The sequence below is a fragment of the Panicum virgatum genome, chromosome 9N (assembly GCF_016808335.1).
Source record: "Panicum virgatum strain AP13 chromosome 9N, P.virgatum_v5, whole genome shotgun sequence".
In the NCBI taxonomy this organism is placed as follows: Eukaryota; Viridiplantae; Streptophyta; class Magnoliopsida; order Poales; family Poaceae; genus Panicum; species Panicum virgatum.
In genome coordinates this window covers 12,852,247-12,865,294 of record NC_053153.1, presented here as the reverse complement: position 1 = coordinate 12,865,294, position 13,048 = coordinate 12,852,247, and the positions used below count along the sequence as shown (strand labels likewise).

Below are 13,048 nucleotides of genomic sequence, written 5' to 3'. Positions count from 1 at the left end.
TTTGTGGTGCCGTGCCTGGAGGAGTTGGGCGTGGCGAAGGCCGAGGATAGCTCGCGGTAAACGCTCTCGCGCCCTGCGTTGTGGGGATGGACGACGCGCCTGCCGCGGCGAGAGAAGCGCTCGTGCGCTGTTTTTTCCTTTCCGTTGTTCAGCTTCGTTGCAGCACCAAAATCCTCGTGTGTCCACTGTGCCCGTGTGTGTTTTTAAGTGATAGCTGGCGTTCAGCTCCGGCGTGCTCCTACAGATCCCAAGCTTTACGCATGCATATCACTATAGGAGGTATAGATGGCCAAATGGATTGGGTAAAATGGGCCGCAGTAGGCACCACATGAAAAACCCCTACCTCCTACCCTAACCCAGCCTGGCCCACGACCAGTAGGGTCAGTGCCGACCCGACCCGATGCATAGGATCGTGATTCGTGCCTAGCTTTGGACTCCGACACATAGCGCCAACTCTAACCCGACATGGCTAATGGGCCTGACCCGATCATGCACGACTGATTTTTTTTCCTAGCACAATTTGATCTATTAATAGCCCATAGTTCCCCACCCAACTCAAAATCCATACCCATCTGGCCATCTATTCCTCACTGAGTTCTCTCCCTTCCACCGTTCTATTTCCACACTCCTCTCTCATTCTTATATGCTCCCTCCCTTCCACACTCCCCCTCTCAAGATCTCTCTATCCATGCCTCCCCTTCCATGCGACTGAGCGGTGTGCGGCGAGCGGCGGCGTGCGTGCAGGCTAGGGCGGCCAGCAGGGTCGACGTGCTCGATGGGCTCGCTGGGTTGGTGTGCTCGTGGGTTAGTCGTGTCGGCCCGGCACGGTCGAGCCTCCATTGTGTCGTGCCTAGGTCATAGCACATGCATGCAGTGCCGATACGGCACGGCACGACTAAGCCATCAAGCCTAGTCGTGCCATTGTTAATTTCTAGAAGGATTTGGAAATTGAGTTTGAGTTATCATGAAATTTACAAAAGGTGTGTCGGATGTCAATTTTGGTGGGCGATGCGGCCTCCGAAAGGATGACACTAGAGAAACTGCTTGTTCATGTGATTTATTCTAATAGTACCTGTTTTTCTTTAGTTACCGAAGAAATATGGTTTTGGGGATAGTACAGTTTTCAAAACTACAAAAAACAGCCTGATGCATCCAAATAACAGCTCGAAATATATCTAAGACTATAGCATATGAAAATAACAAAATTATCTAGAAGAACTCCACAAAAACTATCTATCCAAATAGAAGCTTGACACTGCACTTTTATTTCCATGAGCAAAAAAATTATTAAATAGTTTTAATTTATTGACATTGGGTAGTATCTCAAATAAATCACTACTTGGCTCAGTGTGTATAGCACAGTAACTACTCATACAACAAAAGCCCTAATTATGGGATAACAGGCTGCTGGGTAGTAGCAAACTGCAGAGTGGACGGCAGCGTCCTGGACCTGTGGAACTGCTCGAACCCTTGGACGCCGATGCCGTCGAATGCGTCGACGAGCCGTGGCAGGAGATTGAGTAGCGCTAGCCTGAATCCAGCCGAGCACGGCCGCTCCCTGCTCCCATCCGTGGCGCGCGCCTCCCCGTCGAGCGTGCCGACGCGGCAGCCCTCCAGGTATGCTTCGCACGCCCGGAGCACGTGCTGCCCGCGGCGCCGGAAGTGGCCCGTGACGAGCTCCTCGAAGCCCGCTGGCGGCCGGCGCAGAAGGTGGAGCATGGTCTGGAGGGTGAGCAAGTAGGCGTTCTCGCTGTAGGGGAGCTCGTTTCGGCGGCCCATCGGCGTGCCAGCCTGGGCGCCATAGGCGGGCTCGTTGTAGTAGGGCTGGGCGGTGAGCACGAGGCCCTGGATGGAGACAACGACCTGGAGGACGCTCGACGCCTCGGGCGACCACAGCTCGACTCCTTGGCCGCCAAAGGTGTTGAGCAGGCTCAGGCACACCGTGCCGGAGGGGTAGAGGTTAGGGTTCACGTGGAGGCCGAACGAGCGGTAGTTCACCAGCGGCGGCTCAGCGGGGTATGAAGGCGGCAGATGCAGGTCGAAGAAGAAGAGGCCGTCGTGGTACGGTGTCCCGCTTGCGCCCACCATCACCGCCCGGAGCAGGTCCATGCGGTCTTCGAACGCACGCACGTAGATGGTGTCTGCATGCACGAGCAGAGATCGCATTCATATACATACATTTTTTTCTACTGATCGATCGATTTCTAATTTTTCGAATGCTAGCTAGCTCGTGTTAAACTTGCATTGGGACATATGCATGGTGGCCAATCCCGGAAGAAGTTTTTCATGGCGTACCTGGCAAGTCGTTCTCCAAAGTCTTCCATTCCTTTTGCACTCTCTTTGTCCACTTCCTTCCGACAGCAATGCCCTGTAATTGGTCAAGGCACAAACTGATTAGCAGTTAAGCACACTATACAGGCGAGATGTAGCCATGTAGGTTGGCCATACGAAAATACACGGTCAAATAAAAATGCACAGCTAAACTCTCCTATACAATGCAACTTTTATAACACGTATATATATTTAGTACCAAAAATATAGTGGCCAAATTAAAATTTCTATGAAATTTCAATATTTTGTTTTTTTACAAATGGATTTAGTAGGAAGTCTTACTAATTCATTAATCTATGTTGATGAGATCATAATAGAGTTTTTTTTCTAGAACGTGCTAATGAAAACACGATTTTAATTATCACGATGCAATTAGCATGTCTTGTATTCAAATGTTTGGAGAAAGATTGGTAGCCATGTTTTTCAGAAAGTTTAGCACCAAAACAAGCACTACTATAGAAGTACATTTTCTTAATTTTGATTATGCACAAGACACGTGTGCATCAGATTTTTATGTTGATATTTCACGTCAAAGGGACTGAAACAAATTAAACTCCATGCACATATTGTTAGTGGAAATTAAAGAATAAAACAATTACCTGCTCCACGCTATCAAGGAAATGGTGATCCAGTGGGTTCTGTGCGACGTCGAAGCGCCGAAACGGAAACGGCCCACCGGTGGCATCTGCCTGCCTCGTGGGCTCATGGCCTTGTTCGACATCACCGGAATCCTCATCACTCTCACTATCCTGGATGATTTGATTAGGCCGTCACTCTCACTATCAATGGCCTTACCCGCACTAAAAAAAATCTTATATGCATGAAGTACTAAATAAAATTTATTTGTAAAACTTTTTTACGGATTGGTGCAACTTTTCGCGACAAATCTAATGACGGTAATTAATTGATAATTTGTTATAGTGATGCTACAATAACCATCCTCTAATCGCGCGGTCAAAGACCTCATTAGATTCTTCATGGTCACTAGCGCGGGAGTTCTGAAGTTGGTTTTATAAACTGACTTTGTTTAACATTGTAATTAGCGGTCAAAATGTCACTATTCACTAGCACAGCACAAACCAAACGGGACCTGCAAATAGTAATAATGTTTGGTAATTACATACAGGTGCAGTGGTCAGCTCTTGATGAGTGGTATCCTTATCCTCCAGCGGCTTGTCGACCTCGCCATCGGCTCTGTTTGGGACCGCGTTTGCTTCGCTTCTAAGCCAAAGAAGCAAATTAAACCCGCCAAACGAGCTGCGGCGGACGCGCGTTGCCCGGCCGCCGCGCGTTGAATAAGCGGCAGTTACAACATGCGGCTCTAAAATCACAAAAAGCGAGCTCTGAGCCACGTCGCGCTTATGCGCGCCTCGCAAGCGAGCTCTGAGCCACGTCGCGCTTATGCGCGCCTCGCTTTTTTGGCACGCGGTCCCAAACGGGGCCATCGTCGTACACCCAATCGCCGATTTCTCTGAGCATCTCGTCGATGCGTTGACGTTGGACAACGGCTATCTCATGAGGCAGAACCTGAAATTCAAGTGCGTCAATGTATTAGTAGCAATACGCATGGACCCACAGGGCAAGGGCTATGCCCGGCCGGCCAGGATATTTACCTTGGATGTGTTGCCATCACCCCATGGTGTGTTTAGTTGGTGAAAAAAATTGGGTTTGACTACTGTAGCACATTTCGTTGTTATTGATAATTAATATCTAATCATGAATTAATTAGCATCATTATATTCATCTCGTAGAAATTAGTTAGACTATGTAATTAGTTATTTTTTAACTACATTTAATACTCTATGTATGTGTCTGAAAATTTGATATGATGGATACTGCGCAAAAATTTTTTTTGGAACTAAACGCCCCCCCCCCAATCGTCGTAAGAGAGATCAACAATATGCCCGACCCAAGAAACTCCGTGCGAGAAATTCTCGTCGAAATTCCGGGCCAGATCATACGCGCTCACGGTCTCTATTGGGCACGTCGCTGGCTTCACCCACGACACGCACACGGTCTGGTCCTTGCAGTCGAGGCTCCGGACGACGCCAAAACGCTCCGCCAGCTCATCATCAGTTGCAGCCGCCATGCCGACGACGTGCTGCCCTGGGATGAAATCATGCTCGTTCCGTGCCCAGAAGGGGAGCAGTGATGCCGATGGCACGCCACGCTGCCGCGTGCCGTCCTGCCACAGCACGTCCACCACCGTTCGGGTGTCAGCGACGGACATGGGCCGCTCACACTCCGCGCGGCTCTGGTGTAGTCTCAGCGTTCGCTTCACCCCATCCTCGTCCGCCGCTTCCCGTGCGATCTCATCAGTCCACGGGTAAGAGCAGGTGATGATCGTCTGTTTTTTTCCCGGTTCCAAAGGCTATTTGTTCCGATTTTGGAATCGGGATTCGGCCGCCGGGATAAAAGTTCTGGAGGATTTTGTCCCGGGTGGTAGAACCGGAAACAAAAGGCCCCTCGCGCTAATTTTTTTTTGCGCCCTACGGAATTCGAACCCAAGACCTATTGACTTGACTAGTGCATGGCTTCCTTACCAACTCACCTAAATAGTATATGTGACTCAGTAAAGAATAACTCCCTTTTGAACTATCACGTGGAGGGACCTTTTGTTCGGGTTGGTGTTACCAACCGGGATAAAAGGGTTGGACCTTTTGTCCCGGGTGGAGCCACCAACCGGGACAAAAGGGGGACCTCCCGGGTGGAGCCACACCAACTGGGACAAAAGGGGGACCTTTTATCCGAGTTGGTACCTCCAACCGGGACAAAAGGGCCCTGTCTCCCCCGCTGGCCCGGCTAGCCTTTGGACCCGGGACAAAAACCACCTATTGTCCCGGGTCCAAAGGCAACCGGGACAAATGATCTGGAACAAAAACATTTTCTGTAATTCTGTAGTAGTGTCTGGTGCCGTGGTCGACGGTTCCGAGCTGCAGGCGCCCTGAGGATGATCAGTGGCAGTACCATGCTCGTGGCAGCGAGGGGTGCGAAAGAAGCAGCGATCGCCTACGCACCATTGGCTTGGTTCTGCGGCCGTAGAATGGAAGATTTCCAGTTTGTGAGGGCTCGGGTGGTATGCGTCGGGCGCTGACGCCTGGATTAGGGCCTTGGAGGTGCCCAGATGCATGGAGGCGACCCAGTAAACGACCACGCCGGCTGTATCTACTTTGGCAATGGTGCCCCTGACGCGAGTGGGCTTCCAGTAGCCTTTGATCCATCGGGAGGCCTGGAAGACTGACGGCGGCTGGCCGGTGACGCGCTGCCCAGGGTACAAGACACTATTCGGAGGACAACGGGTCCGGTAGTTGTCCACGGGTACTAGTTTCTGCTCCGCCCGAGTGAGCCTGCAGAGCGCGCCGTCGTCGTCGAACAACAAGTCCACATTGACGGACACCTCGACGACCCTGCCGAGCCAGGGCCCCGAGACGACGTAGTCACCCAGGCTGAGCTCCGTGACGCGGCGGAGGTCGGCGGGCGACACGCCCCTAGCGACCGTCACCGCCTGCTGCGGCTCCCTGTCGAAGCATGCCAGGTCGAGCGCCGTGGCAACTCCCGTGACGACTCCGATCTGGCCAGCGGGGTCCGACGCCGCCGCGACGACGTGGCCCGCGCGGAAGTAGCTCCTGTCGACGACACTGAGGCCGCGCGGCCTTGCAGCCACCATGGCGCCGTCGGCACGCATCACGCCAAGCATGTTCCCTGGCATGCGCTTCATCACCAGCCCGCGCTCGTCGTGCGCGTCTTTCCTCCCAAACACTACAAGGTCGCACAAACGTATTGTTTCCGACGCAGCGCCGTTCATTGCTCCTCAAATAAATTCCTTCTCTCTCGATCAATCTGGTAGACTTATTAGAATTGATGATCTCTCCTTGCTGGATTGGTTTAAATTTATACTATATTGGTAGCAGCGTGACTTGTAGTCGATTCATGTCTCCGTGTCGTTTAAGACCCGGAGCTGGAGTCCGGACAGGAGAGCATGTATTTCCCGCAGGTGCCGTCCCGGGCCAACACACGTGCGAGGTCTCTATTCATAGCACGTGCGACTAGACATCGTATTATCGCAGAAATTCGCTGGAGGTAAAAAATATTCTAAAGATGGAAATTGTTCCAGAATAAAATAAAATATTATAGAATATAATAAAATATTATAGAGACAGAAATTATTCCAGAATTTAGACAAAAATATTATCTAAACGTAATCAAGTGTGGTCTAGTTTTTAAAAATTCGTTGTAATAAACATAACGATGCAATAAAAATTTAAACAATTAGTTCGTGAGATTGAGTAATTTTTATTTAAACTAGGTGTATGTCCGTGTGTTGCTACGGATGGTAAAAAAAATTCAGAATAATATACTGAGTATCGGCAATATATGATATTCTAAGACTCATTGATATCCACGAGCTAAGTTCGACATAATAGACCTATGTCCATACATTGCTATGGCCTATGGGATATGAAAATTATATACTCCCAACATTATCTGCATGTATAGTACAAATATTTCCAATCTAACATAGACACGGGCCAGTTGATAATCCGGAGCTTTGATAAAATACTAAATAGATCAATCAGTTAGGATTTTCAAATAATCCGGAGCTTTCAATGTTAAAGTCCAATGATCAGAAAAACATCTGAACGGCAGCTGAGGAATTGTTAGTCCAAGCAACGCCAGGGCATAGCTTGCCATCTGTAAATTGCTTCAATGAACAACTTAATTGGTTCGTTCTGCAAGTGGGGACCTATCTGCATGTTTGCAATTATTTTTCATTTAGCAAGCTTGGGCTAGTGTTCTTCATTCCAAGGTATATATAGTAATTAAATGGTGCCATTCCAATGAACACCATATGTTGCCACGTATTTATAAACACCAATAATCTGAGGAATTTTACAACAGCCCGTTTTTGAAATGGCATGAATATGGTTTGAACCCTGCGAATATGGCTCAACATTAAAGTTTTTTTTAAAAAATATTTTGACAACCTTAAAACAAGCACAACTGTGCGCGACCTTGTCTGTCTCGTGATTCTCGTGAACTTTTGGTGGTACAAAATCCCAAACTAGTTTTAAATGCCTTGAATTTTGAATTCAAACCAAATTCCCAAAATGTTAGAACCTTCCCTGTTCCCAAATCTTAAACAAACAGGTCTAAACCCAACCGGCCAACCCCATCTACTTTCAACCCAGCCCAGCTAGACACCCTCCTCTCTTGTTTCTCAGCCCATATTCGGCCCAGCGCCCACACAGACCCGCATCGCCGCAACCCTGCATCTCTCGCCGACAACCGAGCCCCACCTGTCTGCATCTCACCCCCCTCCCACGTCGTCTTCCTCGCACCAGCATGCATGGCGCAGCAAAGCGCCCACCGCCCATGCCGCTGTGCCGTCTCGTCCCCGTCCTGTCCCGGGAAACGAAGGTTCGCGAGCGCCTCCCATGTTCCGCGTGACCCTGCTAATGGTTTGAAAATCAGACCAAACCAAGCTAAATTATTTTATTATTAGTAATGACTCTAAATTAGCAAGATTTACTTTCCAAAATTTTTGGCCAAATCAGGCCCTATTTAAATCTCAAAATGTAAAATTCAAATTTTTTGTAAATCGCTTGTATGGTGTACTAAATGTAGTCGAAAAATAAATTGCATTACACAAATAGACTGTAAATTGCGAGACAAATCTAATGAGTCTAATTAGGATGTGATTAGACACTAAATTGCTACAGTAAACATGCTCTAATGATGAATTAATTAGACTCATTAGATTCGTCTAGTAGTTTAGACGAGATCTGCAATTAATTTTATAATTAGTCTATATTTAATACTTCAAATGTTGAATATTACTTTTAAACATTCAAAATTCCAAAATGTAAAATGATCTAAACACGGACTAAAGAGATAATTCGAGAGGCGCGGACGTCGAGATGCACGATGTTGTGTCCGCGATCAGCCGTCGCTGCTGTCACATCGGCCAATTCAATCATGCCGCCTGCGTCGGGAGCCCAATGCACCCTGCGTGACCTCGCGAGTCACATGGAAAGAGCGAGGATCGAGAAGACGTGACGTGCCACACTGCCACGCACGGACGGGGATCACGGAGGCGAGAGACGCTCAGCACGCGTCGCTTCGTTCGCATAGGCTCTCCTAGGCTCTGCTTAGAAAAAAATTACAATATTAAGACTCGCGAATTTGCCACTCTCAATAAATGACATGGTGGGACCATCTGTGCCTATAAAATGTGGGGCCAATGGCAAAACTGCAAATGCCAATGTTTGTTGTTCCATTTTTGCAAATTTCTCCTACTCATACTTATACCTACTACTCCCTCCGTTCTGAATTATAAATTATTCCAAAAATATTAAAAAATTAAATCATTTTAAAATTTGATCAAAATTATAAAAAAAACATAAAAATTTATAACATTAAATAGGTATATTATGAAAATATAGCTAATAAAGAATCTAATGATACTTAATTTGCATCATATATGTTATTATTTTATTATATAAATTTGATCAAAATTAAAAAAAATGATTTTTCAAGATTTTTAGAATGACTTATAATTTGAAACAGAAGAAGTACATTGATACCTGATGGAAGGTGGAGGTAGCAAAGGCGAAACCCGGCCAACAGGAGAAATCAGGATGCTTTTGTACAAGCACGCAAAACAGGCATTCAAGCCGTGTATCGATGACTAGCAAAAAAAAACACGATGGCCAGCCATCTCATTCATCAGGAATCCCATGTATCGATGACTAGCAAAAAAAAAAAGAAAACATTAGAAAAACAACGTATACGGCAAAGAAAAGGGCGAACCAAAATCAACTTCAGTTTAATTTGTTCTCGTCTGCCTTCCGGCGAAAAACATAGTCAACAGAACAGAGGTGAAGTCAAAACTCTAAACTCTGCAACCCACACTACTAACCGCAAGCATGAGCAGAGAAAATCTATACGGAATGAGGTAAAGTCGCAACCCACACTACTAACCGCAAGCATGAGCAGAGAAAATTTATACGGAATTAGGTAAAGTCTAAATGTGGTGTAGCCCACACCAAGGGCGATCACCGTAACAACAATCATAACAAGCATGGACAAGCCGAGAGTGGTGTCGTTGAGGACGCTGCGCAGGCGTGACTGGGGCAGGACCTCAAGCGTCGTCGGCTTCATCCACGGAGTGGTGGCGACAGTACTGGTGCCCCCTCGCTGGTGTTGCTGCGTCCATTCGGCAGCGCCTGTACAGACGCGAGGAAAAACTGGACACCAAAGAATGTCAGTCACAAATTGAAATTGATTGTCATGAACATGAGGAACCGAATCGGATTGTGTAGGAATATGGGGTAGAAAAATAAAAATTTTCTACCGCATAAACAGGATTACTGCAGTTATAGATCACGGGATTACCACTAGACGCGTGGTTGCGGAACTTCTGTAGCGCGTCGGTGTAGTGCAGATAGAAGCCGGCAGTACAGTTGACATAACATCCTCTCGTGCGGCTCGTCCTTGTGCAGCAGATGCGGCACCTCCAAGGTATCCACACGTACAGGAAGAAGCGTCGCGATCCGGATTGCTAGATCGGCACCTCCAAGATATCCACACGTACAGGAAGAAGCGTCGTGATCCGGATTGCCAGATCGGCTACTGTTTCACGTCGGTACTGTTCACGTGAACAGTACCGTGAATAGTAGAAGGCCCAGGGTTTAGGCCCCTCCGCTCTGTTTATATAACCCCTTAGGTGGGCTGTCTTGGACCCCACCTTGGGCGCCCCCTTTTGGGCCGAAAAGGCCAATTAGTATACCTAAGTCCAGTCTAATTCGGATCTCATTCTTATCAGTCTTCTTTCCCTTAAGCGTGTGACCCTATGGGCTCACATGCGAATAGACATGACCCGAGTACTCTTACCCGGCCCAATAGTAGACAGTGGCCTCTAGCAAGACATGTTAACTCCTATACGCACACAAGGATCATATCAGACGAGCTTCCACAATATCATATACATGCTGTTCTCTTTGCCTCGCGATATTTGGTCTAGCTTAAAGCTGACCGCTCTTTCTCGATTCTGTGATTCGGAATCCTTGGTTAACTCTTAATCCCAGCATGGCCATGCATTTCCTGATCCGAATCACTCGAGGGGCCAGAGATATCTCTCTTGTAGAGACGGGCAAATCCCATCTTGACCGACTATGTCTCACAGCATGCTTCTTGACAGACCCGAAAGCCACCTTTATGACTATCTTGTTACGGTGCAACGTTTGATGGCTCCAAAGTAAGTCGGTTCACATCTTGAGTACATACGACGATCTCAGGTCTTAGGACACAGCGTACATGTTGTGTAATGAGAAGTCATCATCTCGTGTTGGGTCAGTTCAGACTCTTGTCCCACATGAGCCCACATTATTAGTTTGACATCTACATGTCCATGACTTGTGAAACATAGTCATCAACTAATACATGTACTAGTCTAATATCCATGTGTCCTCACATGAACTCCGACTAGAAACAGCTTTAGAATAACCATACAAGTAAAGAGTCTCACAGACAATTCACATAATTGTCAATCAATACAAGTTGTTTTTCATAGATATTCAAGAAACACTTCATTAATCATGAATACAAAGAAATATGATCACCTCTATGATTAGCTCTGGGGCATATTTCCAACAGATTGCTCACCTGGTGTTCCTGTGGAAAGGGCATAAGTGCTCCCATCAACAGATTGCGGCAGCTGTTCGGTCACTGGCACTGCACGATCAATCAATTTAGGAACAGAGGGGACACGCACACACAGAGAGATGAACACGCAAACCTGGACGTGTTGTCGCCGTCGATGTGCCGCCGCGAGGGTAGCAAGCATTTGCCTCGCACAAGCCGGGAAACCCATTCGGCAGGGTGTCGCGCACGGTCGGCTGCACGTTGTCGACGAACAAGTCGGCGTAGTACACCACACCGGCGCCGACTCCAAAGAGCAGTGCGAAGCCGAGTGTGTCTCTGAGACGACGGCCACCCTCGTTCTCCGCAGCCTCCTCGTGGACGTAGAAGCTGGCGGCGCTGTCGTCGTCAGAGTCGGAGCCCTCCGCGAGCTCAACCTCACCGCCGATGTCCGCGTACCACACCTGGAATGGGCCCTCGACATCGAGGCCGACTGGGTCGGCGATGGCGAGCGCGAGCGCGGCGACACCCGCCTGTGCGCCGAGCTGCTGCTCCTCGAACGGACCCGCGAGGCCGACTGGGTCGGCGAGGGCGAACGCGGCGACACCCGCCTGGGCGTTGAGCTCCTCCTCCTCCTCGAACGGGCCCGCGAGGCCGACTGGGTCGGCGATGTCAAGCACGAGCGCGGCGACACCCGCCTGGGCGCCAAGCTGCTCCTCCTCGAACGGGCCCGCGAGGCCGATTGGGTCGGCGATGTCGAACACGAGCGCGGCAACACCGGCCTGGGCACCGAGCTGCTCCTCCTCGAACGGGCCCGCGAGGCCGACTGGGTCGGCGATGTCGAACACGAGAGCGGCGACACCCGCCTGGGCGCCGAGCTGCTCCTCCTCGAACGGGCCCGCGAGGCTGACTGGGTCGGCGACGTCGAGCGCGAGCGCGGCGACACCCACCTGGGCGCCGAACTCCTTCTCCTCGAACGGGCCTGCGAGGCCGATTGGGTTGTCGATGGCGAGCGTGAGCGCGGCGACACCCGCCTCGCGCCGAGCTTCCCCTTCTCGAACGAGCCCGCAATGCCGACTGGGCCATCGCTGGTGAGCGCGAGCGCGGCGACACCCGCCTGGGGGGTATTTAATTTTTTATCATTATAACAAGAGGCGCCTCCTCGTATAGCGTCATACCAAATGGCACTATAATTTTACCATGGTACAGTGCAAAATGCATACATATTTACCGCCTCGGCACCAACGTCGTCGTCGCCGCCGCCCTCGGACGGGTCGCCACCCTTGGTCACCATGTCGGCGATGCCCTGCTTGATTCCGGCCGCGCTCGTTGGGGAATCCTCCGCGGAGAGCAGGGCGCCGCGGCGACCCGCTGCACCGGCCTCACGCTCCCGGGCCGCGCGCGCCTGGACCACCGCAACACGGCTCCCCATGGGCTCGACGCGCCCGTCGGATGCCCCTAGCGCTCCGGGGATGGCGCTGAAGCCCTCGGCACGGGGGCGGCGCCATTGGGCGCGGTGGTTGTTCGAGAGTTGGAGAGAGGGATCAGGTTGGGAGGGAGGAGTTCTGTTGTGAGAGTTGGAGAGGGGATCAGGTTGGGAGGGAGGAGTTCTGTTGTTCTGGAAGCGAGAGCTGGATGAACGGCGTGGTATTTATACGCAACGCAATTGTGAATTTGAATGGTGAGGGGTGGGAAGAGAAGCAGCTGCAATTGAACACGCATGGAGCGGGGTGAAATTTTCCAATTTCTGACTACTTCTAAATTCTGATGAAAATGAATTTTCCAACTTTGTTCATCAGCAATTACACCTGTGCGGTTCTCAATGACAATCGATGAGTGACATATGGTCTTGCGGTGCATTCTGTTCATCAGCACTAGTCTTTTGTACTTGATAGAACTAGTGACACCTTCATTTGTAATGCAATCTTGCCAAATCCAAGGCTAGTGTTTACTTGTGTGTTTCCGTGGCATGCAGTGATACATATTGCATATCTTTCCCGCTTAGTCAATAATATCAGATTCTTGGATTTGCAGAATTAGTTGTGAACCTTGCTTGCTTGCTCCTCTGTTACAAAGA

At 49.4% G+C, this 13,048-nt stretch overlaps 2 protein-coding genes across 2 annotated transcripts; both read right to left on the bottom strand.

Moving 5' to 3' along the window:
• Window positions 1-1,389: 1,389 nt before the first annotated feature.
• Window positions 1,390-6,136, bottom strand: LOC120688719 (probable ubiquitin-conjugating enzyme E2 24). The gene is made up of 6 exons (XM_039971105.1): window positions 5,369-6,136; window positions 4,301-4,678; window positions 3,769-3,858; window positions 2,931-3,080; window positions 2,296-2,368; window positions 1,390-2,141 (listed from the first exon to the last, which is right to left on the bottom strand). The coding sequence occupies exons 1-6, from the start codon at window positions 6,134-6,136 to the stop codon at window positions 1,390-1,392; spliced, it is 2,211 nt and encodes a 736-aa protein (XP_039827039.1).
• A 3,001-nt stretch (window positions 6,137-9,137) lies between these two features.
• LOC120688718 lies at window positions 9,138-12,403 on the bottom strand. Its single transcript, XM_039971104.1, has 4 exons — window positions 12,214-12,403; window positions 11,129-12,088; window positions 10,996-11,064; window positions 9,138-9,578 (listed from the first exon to the last, which is right to left on the bottom strand). Exons 1-4 carry the CDS (start codon window positions 12,401-12,403, stop codon window positions 9,196-9,198), a joined length of 1,602 nt encoding a protein of 533 aa, XP_039827038.1. The 3' UTR covers window positions 9,138-9,195.
• Between the last annotated feature and the right edge of the window lie 645 nt (window positions 12,404-13,048).